The sequence below is a fragment of the Neodiprion lecontei genome, chromosome 1 (assembly GCF_021901455.1).
Source record: "Neodiprion lecontei isolate iyNeoLeco1 chromosome 1, iyNeoLeco1.1, whole genome shotgun sequence".
In the NCBI taxonomy this organism is placed as follows: Eukaryota; Metazoa; Arthropoda; class Insecta; order Hymenoptera; family Diprionidae; genus Neodiprion; species Neodiprion lecontei.
The window spans coordinates 31,002,558-31,022,338 of NC_060260.1; the positions used below are offsets into that span (position 1 = coordinate 31,002,558).

Sequence of the window (19,781 nt, forward strand, 5' to 3'; positions counted from 1 at the left end):
AATGGAAGTATAAGTTTAAATATTTATATCATGCTCTTTTCGAATAATTTCAACCAGATATCAAGTTAGTGACGATGAAGCTGTTTCATATGAATGTACGAAGAAACGAAAATTTATCAGCAAAGTATGTGTTCAACCGATGACTTCTTCTCCCAAATTACGCATCGAATCTTCATTTGGTTTTATTAATTTTCGTTATCCGTAACGTTCAATGTCCAACCTGAAATCAGACTTACTTAGCTCCGTACGCGCAAGAATATATTTGAAACGGCTTACAGTCAGTAGTGCCATCGTATCGACGCACTAACCTGTGAGGAGCACTGCTGAATGTGGTAATTGTTATCGAAAAGCGTCAACACTAACAATTGTAAGCAGTGTGTGCAATTGGTCCCGCGAACTGTAGGTATCGCTGCGCGGAAATCTGTGCTACGCAATTTGCGAAAGTGGTTACCTCATGCTAGGCCACAAATCTCATCAAAAATCGCTCCAAGATCTTGGATTCCTTGGTACCTATCTCATCGACTCACACAGCGTGACCTGGGGAAACCAATATTTTGAACGGTTTCCAAGATCGTGGACACAGGTCTTTATCTAAGCGTTGTATTTGAACTTTATTGTATATTTATGATTAGTACTTACATTTATTGTTAGTATTATCGTACTTTACAAATTTATATACGTTGAGTTTGTGAGATGAGGATTCTATAATCGAATCAATGGTAAGTAATTCTGGTCATCAGCGACAATGAAAGCAGGGATTTTCGATTTTTATTAAAACTTTTGTTTGTTTTGATATCAACGTGCATGGCGTGAAAAGTAAGACGACAATCAAATTATGAGAAAATTACTACTCTTCATTTAACATTCATCACGGCATTATTTCAGTAACAGCTGCAAGTGATAATACAAAGTAGGTAGAGAGTAGAGAGAGAAGGTATCTGAAGATGCTAGTGGAATTGAGCCTTGACTTCTCTATTACCCAGGTTTCAATTTCATAATCACTTTATCACAGTTAGTCTCATCATAGCATATTATTTATTGATTGAAAAATACACATATCGAAAGTATAGGTATATATTCCATAATATTCGTGGTATCGTTTCTCAATTATCAATACATGTTGCCAATTTAACTTTAATATCTGACAAATTTTGTGCCATAGTTCAAAACTATCTCGACCTTACCATAAGAGACAATACAATTCCTATAATCCAAGTATTACGAATTATAGAATAAGTTCATCAGTCAGCATTAATGATATAGAAACGGTTGAACGCAAGAGACGCGAGATAATTTTGCGATTAATATTATTAATCGACGGTCGTTCAGTCGAATCTTTCGGAGAGCTATACGGAATGTGAATTATTTAAAGTTAATATTTTATTAACGAAAATCATAGAAGCATCTTGAACCATATGTGAACTGAAACCGTCACTTGACATATGTACATTTTTTCGTCGTCGCTTTTAAATGAGGTAAGATAATTTTTCCAATAACAACTCAAGCCGGGATTTCACTCTTACTCATCTATTTTCCGTTATTTTTACATTCGTCTGACCTAAGAAGGCAATTACTTCTTTATCAGAATCCTGTGATTATTTTTACTCAGACGATGGAAGTTACATATCAACCACGGTATTATCTATAACTCTTGTATCAAGCATGAATGTATTATCGTGATACAACTGTCACGAATCTTCCTCAAATATGTTCATTTCCACTTTTCTGTTGCTCAGTTAATTTCTTAGTCAAATAAGTTATCTTATATGCACCATTTACTTAAAATACTCGTACTCAAGTTACAGTTTGGGTACAGATTCATAATCTAGCTCATGCAATACCGGCAATACATTCATATGCCGATCGATACTTGACTATCAAAATAATACGTTCTCTGAGCAAGGGATTAGCAGCCAAGAGTTCTTACGTGCACTTTTACAACTACTCGGTTTTTCCAGAGTATTTGTTAGACGATAGATTTTCCCAAAGTATGATGACACCACTCCATCAATATTCCAAAGTAATACTAGACCACATTAAACTGCACGTCGTAATATGATGAATCTGGTTTTATCATAATATATGCATATATGTTAAGCAGCACCCACTAACTAGTGCTAGTACTATGTCTTAAAAGCGGGCATACGGAAATTTTCGCATACGCCGTCCTCTGGAACCTCGTGCTCTACCTTCGCTAACCCCACCTCTTGATTGTGGCCCTCCTCTTATTGGATTGTGCCCTACAATTAAAGAAAAGGTTGTGGTCTGTACTTTAAAAACGCAGCAGTTACCATTCAAAATATTGTGCGTAAAATATTACAGCAACAATAGCTGCCAAGAAATAGAAATGTGAGAAGTGTTTCACAGGAATATAATAAAAACTGGTTGTGCTGCAATTATATACATTTTTCGCTAATAGTACACTTGTTATGAAAGGGGACAAAACGTCGGTTACTGTTATATTGCGAGGATTTCATGCCAACATAGTATAGTGCAAGATTTATAATATTTTGATGTTACATCAATATTGATAATTACGTGTGAACATTATTAAATTATAGAATTTGTATTTTTGAAAATTCAGTTGGACATTTTTTTTGAATAGGGATCATTTTTTCCAGTAATACGGAATTTATTATTGAGTAGATAAAAATGAAAAATCTAACCAAATTCTTGCAATAATAAATTGAATGTTTGAAATAATTATGGAAATATATATGGAAACAAACTTTCAACTGACCTCGACCAGACTGATTTTCCCAGATAATGGGTGTTGGCCGTTGTCCTCGAGACGAGCGGAATGGAGATCGATTAGAACGACGTGCCGTAACTCTGTTATTGTTTGCTGCTGCAGCTAATGCCTTCTGTGAACGTGTGTTACATGACGGAGAGGCTTCAGCCTCCCGACCTTCATCTTCTACTTCTTCGGTACTAACTTCAGCACCTGCTGGTTCCGCCTCAACTTCTACTTCGGTAACCTCATCATCCCCTGCACTTGGACCACCCTCATCTTGTTTTTCACTTTCTGAAGTCACTACTTAATAAACAGACCGTACATATAGAATCATTCAAACTAACAGCTGCAAGTGAAACTGGTTCCATTTTTCAAAGCGGCTACATGTTATGAATGCAACCTATGCTTAGGAGGGAATGTATACTTGATATTATAAATATAGATGATTGGGAAAGTTTTAAACTTGACTATAATGGAAAAATAAAATTACCGTCAGCAGGTGTCAACTCAAGAGTTTCAGTCGTAACTTCTGCTTGGATCGCTTCTTGTTCTACTGTTACAATTCGAATACTAGGAATTGCTGATTCATCACTGGTGTCAGTTGTTGCTGTTATCGTAGCTGTGGCAACTCCAGATAGAGGGGCTTCTTGTTCTTCTGACTGCCCACTGCTTGTCTATAAAATTTGTAAGAACAGAAAGGAATACATTAATATTGTTACTTCTCTGTACACTAATTAAATTTCATGTATTCATGTAGAAAAAAATTTTTGTACCGAAGGTGGTACATCAGCAGCAGCTGGAGACACTTGTAACGGAGTAGTAGGCACGCTTCGTCCTGTTCCAGCATCTTCAAGTTGAGTCAGATCCATTCGTGTATCATCCATTCCTTCTTGTACTACTTGAGCGACCCCAGAGCCTGAGGAGCCAAAAATAGCTCTTGCTGGTCCAGTGGGAGTAGCTAATGTTGGTGTTGCTGTTGCAGTAACAGTAGGTGAAGGATCGCCGAAAGTAAACCGACCTTGCGGTACCTGGGGAGAGCTGACAGCTTCTCCAAACCCATCTCCTCGGCGAGGTACAAATAGCGTTGGGGTGCTTGGTACTATACTGTCGTCACCACCATCTTCATACCCCTGTTGAGGCTGTGATCACAAATCAAGATATCATTTCCCCACTTTGGTAATTGTTAATTTGCTTTTTCATAACATGTAAGTCGGAAGGCATACCAAGAGTAGATGTTGTTGCTGCTGTTGCCTTGGCATCGGAGCTACACCACGAGAGGATCTTGGTACAAATGGTAAAGGTGGCTCTCCAGTAGGACCAGCACTGCTGATGGCTTCTGACTGTTGTTGTTGCTGATTGTTAGTAGTTGCAGGTTGAACTTGTCGGGGTACTTCAACGCTAGTAGAGTCGTCCTCCATTATTATTTCTACTTCATTATTGTCCACTTCTCCTTCACCCTCAACTCCATATGGTAATTCTTCTTCCTCTTCCATTTCCTCGTATGTTTCATGGTCAAATTCTTCTTCCTCTTGAACCTGATGAGTTCCACCTCCCTCACCTTCGTCACAATCAACTACAACCACACACCCATCTTCTACTTCTTCATCTTGATCACGTTGGCTTGACGTAGGTACCTGTGGAGCAAGAAATAAATCGAGAGATTTAGCTATTGGTAATAAACGCTTAGTATTAACATTTTGGGTCATGAACAAACCTGATACTCGACGTCAGTGGCACTGGCAGTGGGTGCGGGTGTTATTTCTTGCTGCCTGCTTCGCTTATTTTTTGGGCTTGGACTTTGTTCTTGTTTTGTAGCCTCTACACCACCTTCGGCAACACTTGATCCGGATGCTGAGGTATCAAGACTTCTAGGACGTTTATGGCCGCTGGTACCTTGCGAAGTGCTCACTGATGGTGTTGAGCTGCTCGCTACTGTTTGTTGCTGATCACTAACACTGGCCACAGCTTGTTGCTGCTGCTGTTGTTGTTGCTGTTGTTGTTGCTGTTGTTGTTGCTGCTGCTGTTCGACTCTCGGACTAACCAACGCTACAGTTTGTTGCTGCTGTTGAGGTTGTTGTTGGCATTGCTGCTGCTGAAGGCTTAAAGGTTCTGCACTTTCTGGGTCTTCCCGCTGAGTGGATTCTGCTGGTTCGCTGAGTTGCGGCTGAACTGCTAGTTGCCGCAAATTGCTAGTGGTGGTCTGGGACGAACTGCTCGTACTGGCTGGTTGATAGTCAGAGTGACTGCTGGTAGGTGAGCTAGTTTCAGTAGTGTGAACAGCCTGTTGTTGTTGTTGTTGTTGCTGCTGTTGCTGCTGCTGCTGCTGCTGTTGTTGTTGTTGTTGTTGTTGTTGTTGTTGTTGTTGTTGTTGTTGTTGTTGTTGTTGTTGTTGCTGCTGCTGCTGCTGCTGCTGCTGCTGCTGTTGTTGTTGTTGTTGAGGTGCTACTAAAACAGGGGCTGCTACAGTTGTGCGTAAAACAGCTGCAGTCCTAGATTGTACCACAACGGTCATAGGACGAATGCTTGCGAGAGGAGTTTCCGAACGTGCTGACATGGGCTTAATGTTAGCTGTTGGTGGTTCATTTGCAACACTGACTCCACCAGTACTAGATGACAATTGTCTTTGCAATTGATTAACTCGTTGGAGAAGAGCTTCTTTTTCAGCATGCACTTCAGTCTTCTCATGTTCTAGACGTGAAATTCTTCCTTCCATTTGAGATTTTATGGCAGCTAGTCTCGCATCGTGTTCAGAAGTTTCGGATTCCCCTGAATTAGATTCAACTTTAGACTTTAAATCGTTCAATTCTTTTTCACAAACCTTTTTCGATTCTGTCAGTTGCATGATTCTCGTTCTCGCGCCTTTGAGTACTTGTTTTGCACGCTCTTCCTTTTCAACACTGGCCTTGTTTAATGTTTCCACTTCTTTTTTCAGGGCTTCTGTTTCATTTTGTACAGCCGTCAATTGGCGAGTCAGTTCCTCAGTACGAGCGGATAATTCAAGATTTGCCTGACGCAGCTCTTGCCTCCCCTCTTCCCTCAATTGATTTTCACGTTCCACATTTTGCACAGCTGTTCCAGTTGCTTGTAATTGTGTCTGTTTAGATTTCTCTTCCTCAAGCGTCTTAGTTAGTTCTTCAAATTGTGTCTTGTATTTCTTTGCGATTGTACGGATCTTCAATTCTTTATTTTTGGTATCATTCAGTACAACTTCTTTGTCTGTGAGTTCTTTACGCAGTACTGTTACTTCTTTCAATTTTGCAGCTGAGTTAGCAAGTGATTCGCTCAAGTCTTGATTAAGCTTTCGGATATCCTCTAGGCTCTTGGATAATTGTTCGCTCTGAGATTGAATCTGACGTTGCTGTTGGATCAGTTGTTCTTCAAGTTTGGATTTCTCGACCTTCAGTAAATTCAATTCATCCATTTGTTTTGCATGCGTTTCACGCTCAGAAGTCAGCAGTTTACTAAGATTTTCTCGTTCACTTTGCAAACGTCGCCAGTCCTCGGGACTTGCTTTATTGGCTCTTTCTACAAGAGCATTGGCTCGTTGACGCCATCTAGTAGCTTCTGCTTTGAGGCTGTTATTCTCTTGTACCAGCGCTTCAGTTTTAGATGTTAATTCTCGAACTTTGTCACGAAGTGGTACCACTTCGGCCGAAAGTGCTGTTACTTTTGTAGTCAGATCTGATACTTGAACCAGTAGACTATCTCGCTCTTCTCTAAGGATACGATTCGAATCCGTGATAGCATTGAGCGTTTCAACTTTGCGTAATAGTTCAGAATGCTTTGAAGTTGTTACAACATCAATTTCCGATTCTTCACGTTGTGAGCTGAGCAATGTCTCTGCTTCCTTCATTCGTTTCTCCAATGCCTGTTATCATTCGGACATGAGTTATTAATATTTCTATACTTTCAAATACTAGGAATTTTTTAATACTCTATGCTGTGACCAAATAAAAAAAAAATGGAATGGAATCGTTAATACTTACCTCAGCCTGTGACTTGAGTCTTAAGTTTTCCGCTCTCAGAACGTCAAACTTTGCAACAGCCAAATCCTTTTCTCTTCTAAGATATTTCATTACTCTTAAGAGCTGTTCCGCTGATTTAGAATCATCTTCAAGTCCACTGAAGCTACGATTCATTACTTCTAAACTGGTATCAGGGCTTATGGAGCAATTTGCGTTCAACTGTTGACTTTGGATAACAGCCGTCCGATCACTTAGCTCTTGTATTTGATCATGCAACAAGGAGTTTTGTGCGTCCAAATCTTTCATTCTGACTTGTAACTCATGAACTTCCTCATTTAACCGTTGTTCTCTTTCATGCCAGGCAGCCTTCTCAATTTGTAGTGATTCAATTGCGGAGTCCCGTTCTTGGGTAAGATGAGAGATTTTCTCTGTAACAGCACCTGATTCTTCTTTTAGTCGCGCGAGTGCCTGCAATAACATAACAATGTTATTAATTACGAGACACAAATACACGGACATTCGTAATTAGAGTACAAAATTTCGGACCGGAATGTATACAGAATATTTACCTGCAAGTCGGTGGAGTGCAGGAGCATTTCTCTAGCATATTTTTCTTCAGTTTCTTTGACAGCATTTGATGCAGCTTGTAGATCACTTTGAGCTGTAAGCAACTCTTGTCTCAATTCCCCAAGTTCTTCCAATTGTCTTTCAGCAATATTTAGCTTTCCACGTAATTCTGAGTCTGTTTCATGGCATCCTGATTTAATACGACTAAGTTCGCCTTCTAAGTCTTGATTTTGCTGTTTAAGTGATGCTATTACAGCCTGCGTTTCCTGAAGATGTTGTTCAACTCCTTCCTTGTATTTGATTTGTTCCGCCGTCAACTCTCGGAGCTGGCTTTCAGAGCTTTCAGCTATATTACAATACTGTTGGCTGTGTTGGTGGGCTGCTTTCAACTGTTCTGAGAGTGATCTGACTTCTGCTTGACTACTTGTAAGTTGAATCTCAAGTTCCTTTAATCGCTTGATCGTATTTTCATCTCCTGTGAGAAAATTAACATATTTTTTGTACAATAACAGCATCACAATTCTTAAATTTCAAAATCAAAAATGACGTTGCGTAAATATTTACCAATCATGGGTTTGGCTATTGAATGTGCGTTAGCTTGTCTAAGTCTAGCACTAAAATCTTCAATACGTCGTACATCTTCAATGTGAACTTCGCGAGCAGCTTCAAGGTCCGCTCGTAATTTCTCGACCATCTCACGTTCTTCTGTGAGCCGTTGCTGTGAGGTAGCCAACTGGCGTTCTAAGTGAGATGCTAATTCACGAAATCGATCTTGTTCTTCTTGAAGTCTTCTACGTAAAGCTGCACACTCGCTAGTAGCGTCATCGAGACGCTGTTCTGCTCGTAATTGACCCTCTGCTTGAGAACGTTCCAAACTGGCTTTAATAGCTTCCACATCTGCTCGTAGCAATGCTTGCGTTTGTCTCTCTCTGTGCAATACCTCCCGCTCTTTTAACAGGCGTCCCTCTGAATCTCGCAATAATTGCCTTTCTTGTCGTAGGTTTTCTAATTGCACCTCAGCTCGTGACAGACGAGCTTGTGCATCTAAAGTTTCGTCTTTCAATATCATTATACTCTGTTCATGTTTTCCTGAAATAATTCAATCACTTAATATCGTTGACAAATTCATCAGTTTCAACTTATGATTAAGAATAATCGTAACTCCAAATTAAATGTAAAATAATGTAATATCCTGGCACATTCATTCATCAAATCATTATTGGTTCATACAAGGGTACATTTTCATACCAATTGTTGTATTGTAGTTACTGCATTTTTCCTCAAGAACTTTAATTTGGGATTTGTATGAGCTGACATTGGCCTGTAGAAGATGGAATCGCTCATTAGCAGAATCCAATTGCGATTTCAATCGGCAACTGCGTGCAGAACTGGCCTCTGCCTCTTTTCTCAATCTCTCAATTTCTTCACCTAACATTCGTTCATGCGCAACTCGTTCTTTTCTATATGTATCATACTCGTCACACAGTCGTTTTAGCTTAGATTCCAATTCAGCTATTTTTTTATCTTTTTCTTCTTTTTCTTTCTTCTTATTTTCTCTTTCATTTTCCTTTTGATCTACCTCCATTTCCACCTTCTCCTCGTCTGTAACAGACTCTCGGCGACTATTGGTTGAGGTCTGATTCAGACACTGCTGATACATATTCTTGTACATATCCCTTTGTCTTAACAAACCTTCAAGCATCTTTGATTGTCGGTCCTGCGCCGCTTGCATGTCAGATAGTTGTTCTACATACCTGAAATGAGACAATATTTACTTTCGTATACCATTAAATGGGTTCCTTACGTCAAATTACACAGTGGGGTGTAATACATCATTGACTTGCTGTGAAAGTAATGTACCTATCAAGTTTTTCTTTCATCTCCCCAGAATTAATTTCATCAGTTGCCTTTTCAATTTCTTCTTGTCTTGCAGATAATGTTCTGACAATTGATAACAATTTTTGATTGTTTTCCTGTAATTCTTCAATATCTCTAAAGGTAACCAACTTTTTGCTGATAATTTGAGAAGATGCTAGGTCGTCAGACTCCATTATTGTGGAAGAGAGGACTGTCGAACCTCCACGACTCTCCTGGACTTCTTTAAGAAGGAAACAGACCTGGAATGATGAAAAATAACTCTACTAACATGATCATACGACTGTACAGGTATTCCTATGAGATATTTGTCACATGATAATTTTTTTTTTTTTTTGTACTGAGTAGTGTTTGAGACATAACAAATGTAAATGAAGAAATCTAAATTAAAATATATAGAAATACCTGTCTAGCAAGATCCGCAAGCTCTGTCTTTAGCCGTTTATTTTCCCGAACATGGTGGTTAGCAATGCGCGAAGCCTCATCTGCAGATTCTTGCAAACGATGATTTTCAGCAAGAAGGTCATCAAGACGCGAAGTGAGCATTGTAACATTGGCAACTGCGGCTTCGTAATCGTCACGCTGTTGTTGCAGTACCGGTGCCTTATCTTCAAGTTCACGGAGTATTATATTCATTTGTGACTTTAATCGCTCATTTTCTTCTTTCTCAATTGCCAGTTCGTTGGTAGCATCAACCAATTGGGTATAAATTTGGGTCAGGCTGGAGCCTTTTTTCAACAGCCTACTTGCTACTGCTGCTGTTGGAGCCAGTTGCTCCACTGCGTGGTCTAACATTTCTATGGAGCACATAGTAAATAATTAAGTCAAAACGTTCTTAGCATGCTTACCTTTAATATATCATATGGATGTCTGGTAATTCATCGAGCAACTTTCATGGATTAAGCTGATCAAGAAAAAGTATTCAAAAGTATGATCTAAACGCAATTGTTTTCACATCTAGCCTTAAATTTGATCGAAATTAGATATCCAACTTTAAAACTATACCTTGTTTGGCGTCCTTCAGTAAATCATTCGCTCGTTCCAGCTCTTTTACAAGCTCCTCGATTTTTTGTGACTTTTCAGCGACCTCTTCATCAATTCGTATTTGTAGATCATTGTGCTGTGTTTCAAGCACACCGTACTGCTCTGTGGCTTGTTCAAGCAGGGATTGTAGTTCTTTAACAGCTGAACTAAATTCTTCAGCCTTGGCATTAGCTTCATCTGCCATTCCCTTATAAAGATCAGCTAGTCTAGTTTGAGCGTTAACTTCCTCACGATAAGAAGCATGCATTGAAAGCTCATGAGCTCTTTGTTCTTCTAATTTTTGTGCCATTTCATCACAGCGTTTGATGATGAGGGAATTTCCTTCGCGGAGTTTACTAATCTCATCATTAGCTATTCGCAGTTCTTCCTCACGCTGTGAAAGTTGGGTTTCTGTCAACAGTGATCTCTTGGACGATTCAGTACGAACATTTTGCAGTTCTCCAGTGCGCCTTGATAGCTCTTCTTCTAAATTGGCCATCTGTTGAGATAAAAGGGTTCGCTCTTTCTCCAGACGCTGTTCCCTGTGAATAAATGTATTTACAAATTTCCAACAAGGATTTATATTTCTCTGTTAGAATACTTGAAACCTATGGATAACTTGAGTTAACAAATACAATATCTACTGACTTGTAATCTAAAGACATCTCGCGACTGCGGATCTCTTCAGTGTCAGCCAGAGCCTGACATTTGGCAGTCACCGCTGTCTGCAGCTGAGTACTGAGCATTTGCAGCTCGGCATGTGTACGCTCAAGTTCTGCATCTCGACGTTCAACCTGTAGTTGTAATGCATCTCTTTCATCTGTGGCTACATCCCGTTGACGTCTCAGCTCTCCGTTATCCTTTTCTAATCTATATAAAATGGATCAGTAACAGAATACTAAAATTTAGATGCGAAATATCTATTGTTTCAAAGGAATTCGAAGTCAATTAATTTGTTAGGCAACTCGTTATAGCCATTTTCTTTCACAGAAAAAACAACATATGCACATATATGTACTACCTGGAATTTAAGAAATGAATTGCCTGATCGTACATTTCTTGAAATGTAAACCTAGAGCTAGGAAGAAGCACACTAAAGATATTTGTACCTTCTAAGTGATTCTTGTAATCTTGTTGCTTCAGACCTAGTTTCATCAACTTTGGTTTGAAGTTCATTTGTATATTTGTTGGCCAGTTCCAGTTTGCCTTTACATTCTTCCAAATCCAGTTTCTGCTCATTGTAATCCTTTTGTAGAGTCTCTAATTTTTGTTCTGGCAGATGAAGAAAGCAAAATTGGATGGTTAAACAGACATCAGTGAACAGTTTGAAGGGAGTTTTGAAACGGTAAATATCGGAGGCAGAAAAGTAACGCTAATCTTACCGAGATTTTTTCTGGCAGTCTCAAAAACAGCTTTAGCAGTGATAAATTCTTCGAACCGTTCATCGAAATACGATTTCAACTTTTCGCTGACACCCTTTGGAATATGTGTAAGTTCTTCTTCATTCAATATGCTGCCTAGCACGTTGTGTGGGTTTTCTTCTATTGTTTCCATATCGTTTTTGCCGATAATTCACAAATTTTAATATGTATCCGCGTCTCTTTTTCGTGCAGATTCTACAATCTTCACCGGCGTTTGCGGTTGTCGGTTGATTTGTGAAGAAAATGGTGCCAGATATACAGATTTAGGATTATTACCAACTTAAAATCATCGGCCGTCACGGTAGCATAACGGTGGGTAAAAGTAAAAAGTAACGTTATTGGTTAGTTCGTTGAGAACAGGTCTGACATTGGTCGACTTCCGTAATTATGCAGCCAGTGCTACCGTGATTGCTGCAGTCTTAGACCATATACTACTGGAGTTAGCTACCCATGCCGTCAAACTCGCAAATACTATGGCCGTGGCGATGAGAGAGCGCGACATATATCCACGTGTTACCCTGGATACTCCGTTTCTCTCACTCTGCATTTGATTGGCTGAGAGGAAACGCATTGGCCAACCAGGTTGTGAAGCGAGGGAGATAGGTAGTACATGGCATTGATAAACTATCTCACTCTCTCACTATACTTTCAGTACACGCGAGGCTACCTTGAGTAGTATATGCTATAAGGCTGCAGTTCACAAACAACTGTATCTCGAAGTAAAGGAAAAGATCAATGCTAGATGAGCATAAGCTACTCAAAAGCTACTGATAACAGGATACCAATTTTGAGTTTCACTCGCTCTATCAGATTGTAGGGTAGCCCTTCCATAGCCTCATTCTGCACGGATTTTCATCGCTGACAGCAATTTTCAGGTTAGGTATATACGCAATCGGAATTATACATTCCCGGGTTTTTTCGAGTCTGGGTAAGCAGCGGGAGATCGATGTCGCTGTCTGTCGTCCAGCCAACAGTTGGCGTTCCCGATAAGTTCTGTTAGGGGTTCTGTGCTCCGAAAACTACCGACCACGTGGATTAATACGTTGTCAATTGCGCCGCAGGTAATGCGGAAAATGTTTTTAAATATGGATACACATGTCGGAATAAAATTGTTAATTCATCGCCAATGTTATCTTTAATGATACTTTATTAAATTCCAGCACTTTACAGTTGCATTTCATTTCTAATATTCCGAGCAGACTGCTTGTTTAACCTCGAATAATGTGTAACAGGATTGAAGTAGCGTGCTATTTCGTTTCGATTTTTCTACCTTGACGACTATTATTTAAAAATTGGTTATGTCGTTACAAGTTGATATGAATTATATGTAATTTCAGGTACCCTTCGGCTGTGTTGTTTCTTTGCTTGAAGATTATCCAACATGACTAGATTTACCAGAGCCAAGGGCTCCAAAGCATCCAATGAACGTGTTCCTGATGAGGCTACACCATGGAGTATAATGAAAATGCAGCTTGAAGACAGTCAAACTGCATCCAAAGCTGTCACGAAAAAGCCAAAAACTGCTACTGAGTTACTTGCAGAGAAGGATAACCGATTATATTATGATACATTTGGGAATGTGAATCATGAATGGGCAGCATTTGACAACGTTCCAGAGTTACAATCCAAGAAAAATAAAATTGACAAATTACACGATATCAAAGGCAGCAAAAACAATAAAAATCAGAAGGCTGTTGAGGTACAGGGCTTAAATGATAACTCTTTTAAAGATCAAGTTCTTGCAATTCCAGTGAAAATAAAAAACAAAAAGCAGAGTAACATTCAAGCTAGTAGTGATGAGATCAAAAATTCTAGTACTACTGGTCAAGTTAAACCAAAATCAGCTAAGAAAAAAAAACTTAATGTAACTGGAAACGAAACAGAAATGGCTGCAAAGATAACTGATATGTCAAAAAGTTCAGACATAAAGAACAAAGCTATCAATTCAACTCCTGGTGATACTCTGCTAGAGGCCAAGTCTAATTCTGTTGCGGTAGAAGACCTGTGTTCGAAATATAAGCAATGTAAGAAATGGAAAAAGAAATCCAAGAAAGCGAACCCTGATTCTGATATTGGTCAAGCGGCAATCGATTTGTTGCAGCAAAATCAGAAAGCTGAGTTATTGAACAGTGATTGTGCAGTGAAAGATAGCATTACTGAAGCCCAGGAAGAAGGATGTTCAGAAAAGTTGAGTAAACGCCAAAAAAGAAATAAAAAAAAACAGAAGAAAATAACTAGCACCAATCTTGAGAACCAAAATCAAGCTACTACTGTAGACACACAGAAGAATCATAGTGCTGAAGGCTTTGATGTACAAGGAAATGAATGGAGTAATCAGGTCAAATTTGGAACACCAGCAGTCCATTGTTCACATAGGCCTACGTCTACTGAAAGTGGAAATCAAATTGACCAATGTAACAATTCTGTTAAAAAAAATAAAGAATTCAGTAGAAAAAACGGTAATTTTGAAATACAAGCTAATAGTAGTAGTGAGGCTCACACTGAAAATTTCTTTTCTGATAATTCAAAAAGGGTTAACAATAATGCTCAGAGCCTAAAGGCCCAAAAAAGAAAAAATGGCAACAATGAGAAAGGAGAATATAAAAGACGCAAGCCTGATGAAGGTGTTGTTAATATGATGATTAATGGCAATGAAGTTCAAGTTGTTAAATACGATGGATTTCCTGTAAAAAAAGAAGATGCAGACCGACTGGAGCAACTTAAAAAAAACATGATTATCAAAGGTAAACCTGCATGGGCTAGATATGTGCAATAGGGGTTCACTACAACATATTTGAAAAATAATTTCTACTTTTATCTTTGCGTCAAATAGTTCCATGCTTATAAAAACTCTTGACAAAATTATTAAAATACAAACATATTTTGCTGTGGAAATATATTTAGAAATTCGAAATTAATTATTTTTACAGGTATTCCTCGCTCGGACATAAACATCGCAATGAAGTTGGAAAGGCGTAAAGCGGAAAAAGCCCTGGCACGTGAGCGAAAGCGAGTCTGTTTTCATTGTCGTAAGTCCGGTCATAATCTTTCAGATTGCCCTGAGCTCGGTCGTGACGAAGCTGGTACTGGAATTTGCTTTAAATGTGGATCTGCAGAACACACTCACTTTGAATGTAGAGTAGTTAAAGGTCAGGAATTTAGACACGCTAGCTGTTTCATTTGTCGAGAGCAAGGGCATATCGCTAAACAATGTCCAGATAATCCTAAGGGATTGTATCCTCAAGGAGGCAGTTGCATGATATGCGGCGATGTAACACACTTGAAAAAAGACTGTCCAGATCTTATCAAGGAAAAAGAGGAAGCCAATATTACTGCTGATAAAATTAAGAACAGTCAATTAGAATCGTTACAAGAAGATAATATTAATGAAAAAAAAGCAGATGATCAGAATAAGGTCAGATGTAAAATTGTTAAATTTTGATGTAAAAATAAATAATTAACTATTCAACATCTAATACGGAAGCCTTTACTAAGCGATAATTTCGAACAAATCATGTTTTCATGATACTTAATTACACCCCTGAATGATCATTTATTATTCAATCCAAATATTTTTAGCTTGATATGATCCTCGGATTATTTTATATTCAAAATGAAAACTATATTGTCAGTTGTCAGTCGCAATTTATTTTAAACAGTTAATTATATCTAACAACGTACAAGTAGATTACATGGAAAATTATAAAAAGACAACGATTAACCACTATCTTCCAAGATACGTAATACCATAAGTTAATCAATTCAGAAGTCCTCGATCATACGTTTTTTTTTTTCAATGGCTTTGCACAATTCTATATACCTCCGAGCAACTTGGTCATATTCAGTACCACCGAGATCTTCATATAGTTTTTTTATTGCTTCTTTTTTCTGTATTTCATCTTCTACATCGGAAATCTTACTATCTAAACTGGACCCCAATAATTGGTAAGCTTCCAGTGTCATTGGCGTCTCTTGAAACATTTTCAAACTACAGTTCAATTTAGTGATTTTTCCCTGTAGTTCGAGTACTTGTGCTTTAGCCAGTAAACTTGATGCATTTTTAAGTTGTACATCATTCATATCACTATATTTCAAATTTATCCATTCACTGAAAATCTTTTTATATTCTAAGATGTCTTTCTCGTACACATCGCATTCTTGTTCAATTTTTTGCTTCCATTGTAACTGATCCATCTCAAAAACCTCGGATATTTTTTGATGCCTGTTCAATTCATCTGTCTTCTTAAATTCTTCTAAGTTTCCACCCAACACCTTGAACCTGTACACAAAAAATATATCATGTTTGTAATTCCACGATTTTATTGTTTGAATACTAAGATATGAAAAATTATACTGTTTGGATTATAAAATATACCTAGCAGTTCCTATCTTTCTAATTAGGTGTTCAATTTTAAAATCTAGCTCTACCTTGACAGAAATGCCCGAGCCTTCTTGTGTAAGTTACAATTAACTGATTTTTTAATGCTTAGTTTTTCTTCATAGCTTAAATGAATTTTGGATAAGTTTGTGATTCCCAACAAAGTGATCTTTTCATTTATATCATTGGAATTGTTGGGTAAGCGCAGGTACTTTTCAACTTCATGGGCTGCGATTAACTGTCTTAATTTTTTTGCTGTACTTTGTGGCAATGTTTCATCCCTATTGAACGATGCTTCTGTAACACTTTCATACATCAGTTTCCTAATAGCATAATCAGAAATTACATCTTTGCACTTTGCAAGTGCCTTGTTCATTTCCTCCAACTGATGAGTGCGTTTCTTAGTGTTTGTACATCCTATAGGAAATCGCATGGTTGGATTCTTCTGCCCTGAGCATTCCATTGACCAATCTGTTTGACAGCGGGTACTCATTGAATGAGACATCAGCGATATTCCTGATATATCTGTAAATCGTTATTCCACTAGCAATGAAAATAATCGGAAGCCGGTAAGGTTCTCTATACAAAATGTTCTGTATTTGTACGCATAAGCGCTGACTAAAGACGGTTACCCTAATGGGGTTTTGCATATTTTATGGTATTGTATTTTAAATGGCTTTCCCAGGTGAGGAAGCTACTGGATTGCTAATACGGCGTGTCATAGTCCCAGAACCACTCACCCGCAGGGTGCTTGTCACAAACATTGCCCAAGGATAAGCGTCTTTAAAATTTCCGTCAACGGCATAAGTAATAAACTGTTTTCAGTACAACTTCAATAATAAAGAATCGCAAATTTTCTTTAGACCAATTTCAGTTTAGTCTAATATTATAACGACATTCATATCATAAACTCACTTGAACCTTGACTGAAACCGCTGTGATTGGACATGTTGCAGCTGTTCGCAGTTTGCGGTATCCTTAAGAAATTCAATGAAATACTTTTCAGTTCCTGTATTTTCGAAATTTCAGCGGACTTATAGGGTTTTGGCCATTGCACATGCGCAAAGTACATACATACATTTCACAGACAATTTATAGCGCGAATCTGCAAAGCTTGGCACAGAGCAGAGAGATACCTGGCAGAGTATGCAACAGTGCACCAGACCAGAAATCAACGATGCTACTAAAGAATGATGATCATGTGATCACCACTAGTCTGAATCCGAAGTCACTTGCAGCTTGTAGTGATCGCAATAATTAGGGAACGAGAATTATAACGTCATCGGAACCGTTGATAGAAGCGTTCCTAAAACGTCAAACGGTTAAACCCAATAAACAATAGTGTCTTAAAGTTGCCTTTAAGATGTCTGTTTTCAGATAACTTACCGACACGATTTAAAGTCGAGTTCAAGACAACTTAGCTAAAATATCTCGAAAACGTCCGCCAGGAGTAACCATGTATATACATATGTTAACTGAGGATATATAAAGACTGATCACGTATTATCAACCAAGTAACTGACCACACCGGTAAAAGAAGTTCCTATGAGGTTATGAACCTACAACTATCGCGTGCAAAACGTTGGTAACATACAGTCGTCATAATGAAATTGAAAAGTTGAGAAAATCTTGTTCAAGAAAGATCCGTAAGTGGTCGGAGAATGTATGTTACGGCAATGTTCTAAACATTTGATCGCGTTGCGTGTGGCGTACGTAGTGTTTTCACCTATAGTTTTCACCTGATCATTGAGACCATAGAGATGTATGAAGCAGAGCGTAAGCAACGGTGTAAGCGTTCTGTGAACGGATTCAAATCGGTTCTCTAAACACAGCTACCCCCACTCCATGTGACGAGCGACAGAGGGGGGGAGAATTATTATCTTCCGTTCTTCAGAGAACTGATTTAGATTTCTTCCGAACGCCGTGCAGCATCAGTTGTCCCCGAGCAATCGGAGCGAAATCGCGTGCTTTCAGTATCGGTTCGAGATTCAGACCGCGTTGTTGGGGTGGTGTCACGTTGTTCGATCAGTGTATTTCCACCATACTCATCTGTGAATAATACACGAGGACCAGCGTGTAACCCGAAGAAAAATCGAGTTACTGAAATAAAAACATCCTGTGAACGTTGAAGGTGAATTTCGTGTCCCGAGTTTTCATTGCTTTGTGTAACTTCCGATTTCAGTGATGTCTACTTTTGCCTCTGTGCGTCGAGCGTCCATTTTACTATTTTTTTGGCTGATTTTTGGCAAATGCGCAGTTGCATTGTTAGCAAGTTTATTCAGTCGGTTCAAACAGGCAGCTACAGCACAAAAGTGTATCTAGAATTGAGTGTTATTGTAGTGGGGTTCTTGGAATTATAAGAGATTAGTGAAGTTGTGAATTATGTAAAGAGTGCGTCGCTGTGTAAATAAAGCTGAGATGCTACAAGAACTACTGCATGTAAAAGTGTGGAGCAGCCCAGAGCCGAGGTAACATTTATTTTAATTATTGAATGATAATTCAAGATGGTACATATGAAGCCGAACTTTTGTTCTTGTATAAGATACAATGAATATGAAACTAGATAACAGTAATAATTAATTTGAAAACTGAACAGCCCATTAGTTACATTAATTCAAGTGTTCTGTTTTGTTTTTTACAGATTTAAGCAGAGACTTCCGAGTAACTTTTCCATTTCTCGGCAACGTTGGTGAGTTTGCACGTATAGGTTACGGGTATTTCCCTGGGCTTCCTCTGTCACGTGGCGTGGCGGTAACAATTGTTACACAAATCTTCGATTTCTTAGCTGCATGAATAGGCTCATTCGCGATCGCAACGTGCTTGACTTTCAGTCGAATAATTATTTTTTGCAATTTAATTTATCGTAGCTTACTCAAAGTTAGAAATTTTACACGTTGCTAAAAGTGGAATGAGCATCGCGACAGGTAACCATCACTTACTCGGCACTCGCGAAATCGAATTGTGTTACCTAACTGATGTAATATTCTACGTTTAAATTTACCGATGATGTCGTTTAAGTGGTGGGTTCACCTGAGGTTTGAACGTATTTAATTAATAACATTAATGTTAAATCGATAAAATTCGAAAGTCTGGCATAACGCAACGTAATCAAATTACATCTTATATATCATTTTCAATCATTTAACATTCAACAAGTACTGATCAACTGCAGGCTTAACTCGCTTAGCAAAATGCTAATTGGCATACAGGGTGTTTTTAATCAATTTTACAAAATGTCTATGTACCGATAGCCTGCCAACATTTACTAAAATAATACATACAATATTAGGGTTGGCGGGATACAACCGCTATACTGTATGCTGAATAGGCAGACTATGATACAAAAACATGTTGCTCCCAACAGGTAACCAACGAAAATGTAAGTCAGTGACCACGGCGCAAATGAAGAAGAATGATGTGTGTTGGAAAAAATGGAGAATCGTTTAGATCGAATATAGGTAACCGGGTAGGTAGGTGGACGTTTTGGGATCCGTCGCGGGGTTTATGCATGAGTGTGTGAATCTCTCTTTTCCGTTGGGTGGCTTCGTTGGGAAACAGGCAAGGGTAGGAAGGTCGCGATGGACCGTGATGTTACTAACTTTTGTAATCCATAGCGTCAAACGATCACAGAAATTGATTGAATTTTCCATTTCTTGTCACTCTGCAATTATTTCTCAATCGTTATTCAGTTCAATTATTTAGTCATTACCGATCATTATTCCGTTCAATTGAACTCTGTGATCGTCTGAATGGGCAAAACGCATCTCTGGACTATCTATCGCGTTCCGTGGTACGCTAGATGGGGAGAGATGCTGAGC

The 19,781-nt window shown here is 38.6% G+C and overlaps 3 protein-coding genes across 6 annotated transcripts; 1 reads left to right on the forward strand and 2 right to left on the reverse strand.

Annotated features, from left to right (window-relative positions):
- Positions 1–1,012: 1,012 nt before the first annotated feature.
- Positions 1,013–11,997, reverse strand: LOC107222030 (nucleoprotein TPR). Of its 2 annotated transcripts, none has more exons than XM_046740084.1 (16): positions 11,547–11,997; positions 11,274–11,436; positions 10,813–11,034; positions 10,147–10,706; positions 9,547–9,938; positions 9,127–9,383; positions 8,515–9,020; positions 7,831–8,355; positions 7,269–7,741; positions 6,721–7,167; positions 4,449–6,602; positions 3,958–4,368; positions 3,508–3,873; positions 3,225–3,408; positions 2,741–3,034; positions 1,013–2,240 (listed from the first exon to the last, which is right to left on the reverse strand). In XM_046740084.1, exons 1-16 carry the CDS (start codon positions 11,716–11,718, stop codon positions 2,131–2,133), a joined length of 7,236 nt encoding a protein of 2,411 aa, XP_046596040.1. In that variant the 5' UTR covers positions 11,719–11,997; the 3' UTR covers positions 1,013–2,130. The 2 variants fall into 2 exon arrangements, with proteins under 2 accessions (XP_046596040.1, XP_046595990.1); XM_046740034.1 differs by having other exon boundaries at positions 2,741–3,037.
- Positions 11,998–12,256: 259 nt separating this feature from the next.
- LOC107221997 lies at positions 12,257–15,061 on the forward strand. 2 transcript variants are annotated; one of them, XM_046740207.1, is made up of 3 exons: positions 12,257–12,460; positions 12,923–14,329; positions 14,516–15,061. In XM_046740207.1, the coding sequence occupies exons 2-3, from the start codon at positions 12,967–12,969 to the stop codon at positions 15,025–15,027; spliced, it is 1,875 nt and encodes a 624-aa protein (XP_046596163.1). In that variant the 5' UTR covers positions 12,257–12,460; positions 12,923–12,966; the 3' UTR covers positions 15,028–15,061. The 2 variants fall into 2 exon arrangements, with proteins under 2 accessions (XP_046596163.1, XP_015516676.2); XM_015661190.2 differs by lacking the exon at positions 12,257–12,460 and adding an exon at positions 12,475–12,646.
- A 152-nt stretch (positions 15,062–15,213) lies between these two features.
- Positions 15,214–17,717, reverse strand: LOC107222010. Of its 2 annotated transcripts, XM_015661203.2 has the most exons (5): positions 17,350–17,717; positions 17,042–17,269; positions 16,879–16,939; positions 16,014–16,488; positions 15,214–15,864 (listed from the first exon to the last, which is right to left on the reverse strand). In XM_015661203.2, exons 3-5 carry the CDS (start codon positions 16,910–16,912, stop codon positions 15,348–15,350), a joined length of 1,026 nt encoding a protein of 341 aa, XP_015516689.1. In that variant the 5' UTR covers positions 16,913–16,939; positions 17,042–17,269; positions 17,350–17,717; the 3' UTR covers positions 15,214–15,347. The 2 variants fall into 2 exon arrangements, with proteins under 2 accessions (XP_015516689.1, XP_046596230.1); XM_046740274.1 differs by having other exon boundaries at positions 16,879–17,269.
- Positions 17,718–19,781: the final 2,064 nt, after the last annotated feature.

Coding starts and splice junctions, on each gene's coding strand:
- LOC107222030 (XM_046740034.1), bottom strand. CDS start 11,718: ATGGAAACAATAGAAGAAAACCCACACAACGTGCTAGGCAGCATATTG. Junction 11,437..11,546: donor GACTGCCAGAAAAAATCTCG/GTAAGATTAGCG, acceptor TTCATCTGCCAG/AACAAAAATTAGAGACTCTA. Junction 8,356..8,514: donor TAACTACAATACAACAATTG/GTATGAAAATGT, acceptor GAATTATTTCAG/GAAAACATGAACAGAGTATA.
- LOC107221997 (XM_046740207.1), top strand. CDS start 12,967: ATGACTAGATTTACCAGAGCCAAGGGCTCCAAAGCATCCAATGAACGT. Junction 14,330..14,515: donor AAAAAACATGATTATCAAAG/GTAAACCTGCAT, acceptor TTATTTTTACAG/GTATTCCTCGCTCGGACATA.
- LOC107222010 (XM_046740274.1), bottom strand. CDS start 17,035: ATGTACTTTGCGCATGTGCAATGGCCAAAACCCTATAAGTCCGCTGAA. Junction 16,489..16,878: donor CGGTTTCAGTCAAGGTTCAA/GTGAGTTTATGA, acceptor AACGATTTACAG/ATATATCAGGAATATCGCTG. Junction 15,865..16,013: donor GCTCGGGCATTTCTGTCAAG/GTAGAGCTAGAT, acceptor TTTTGTGTACAG/GTTCAAGGTGTTGGGTGGAA.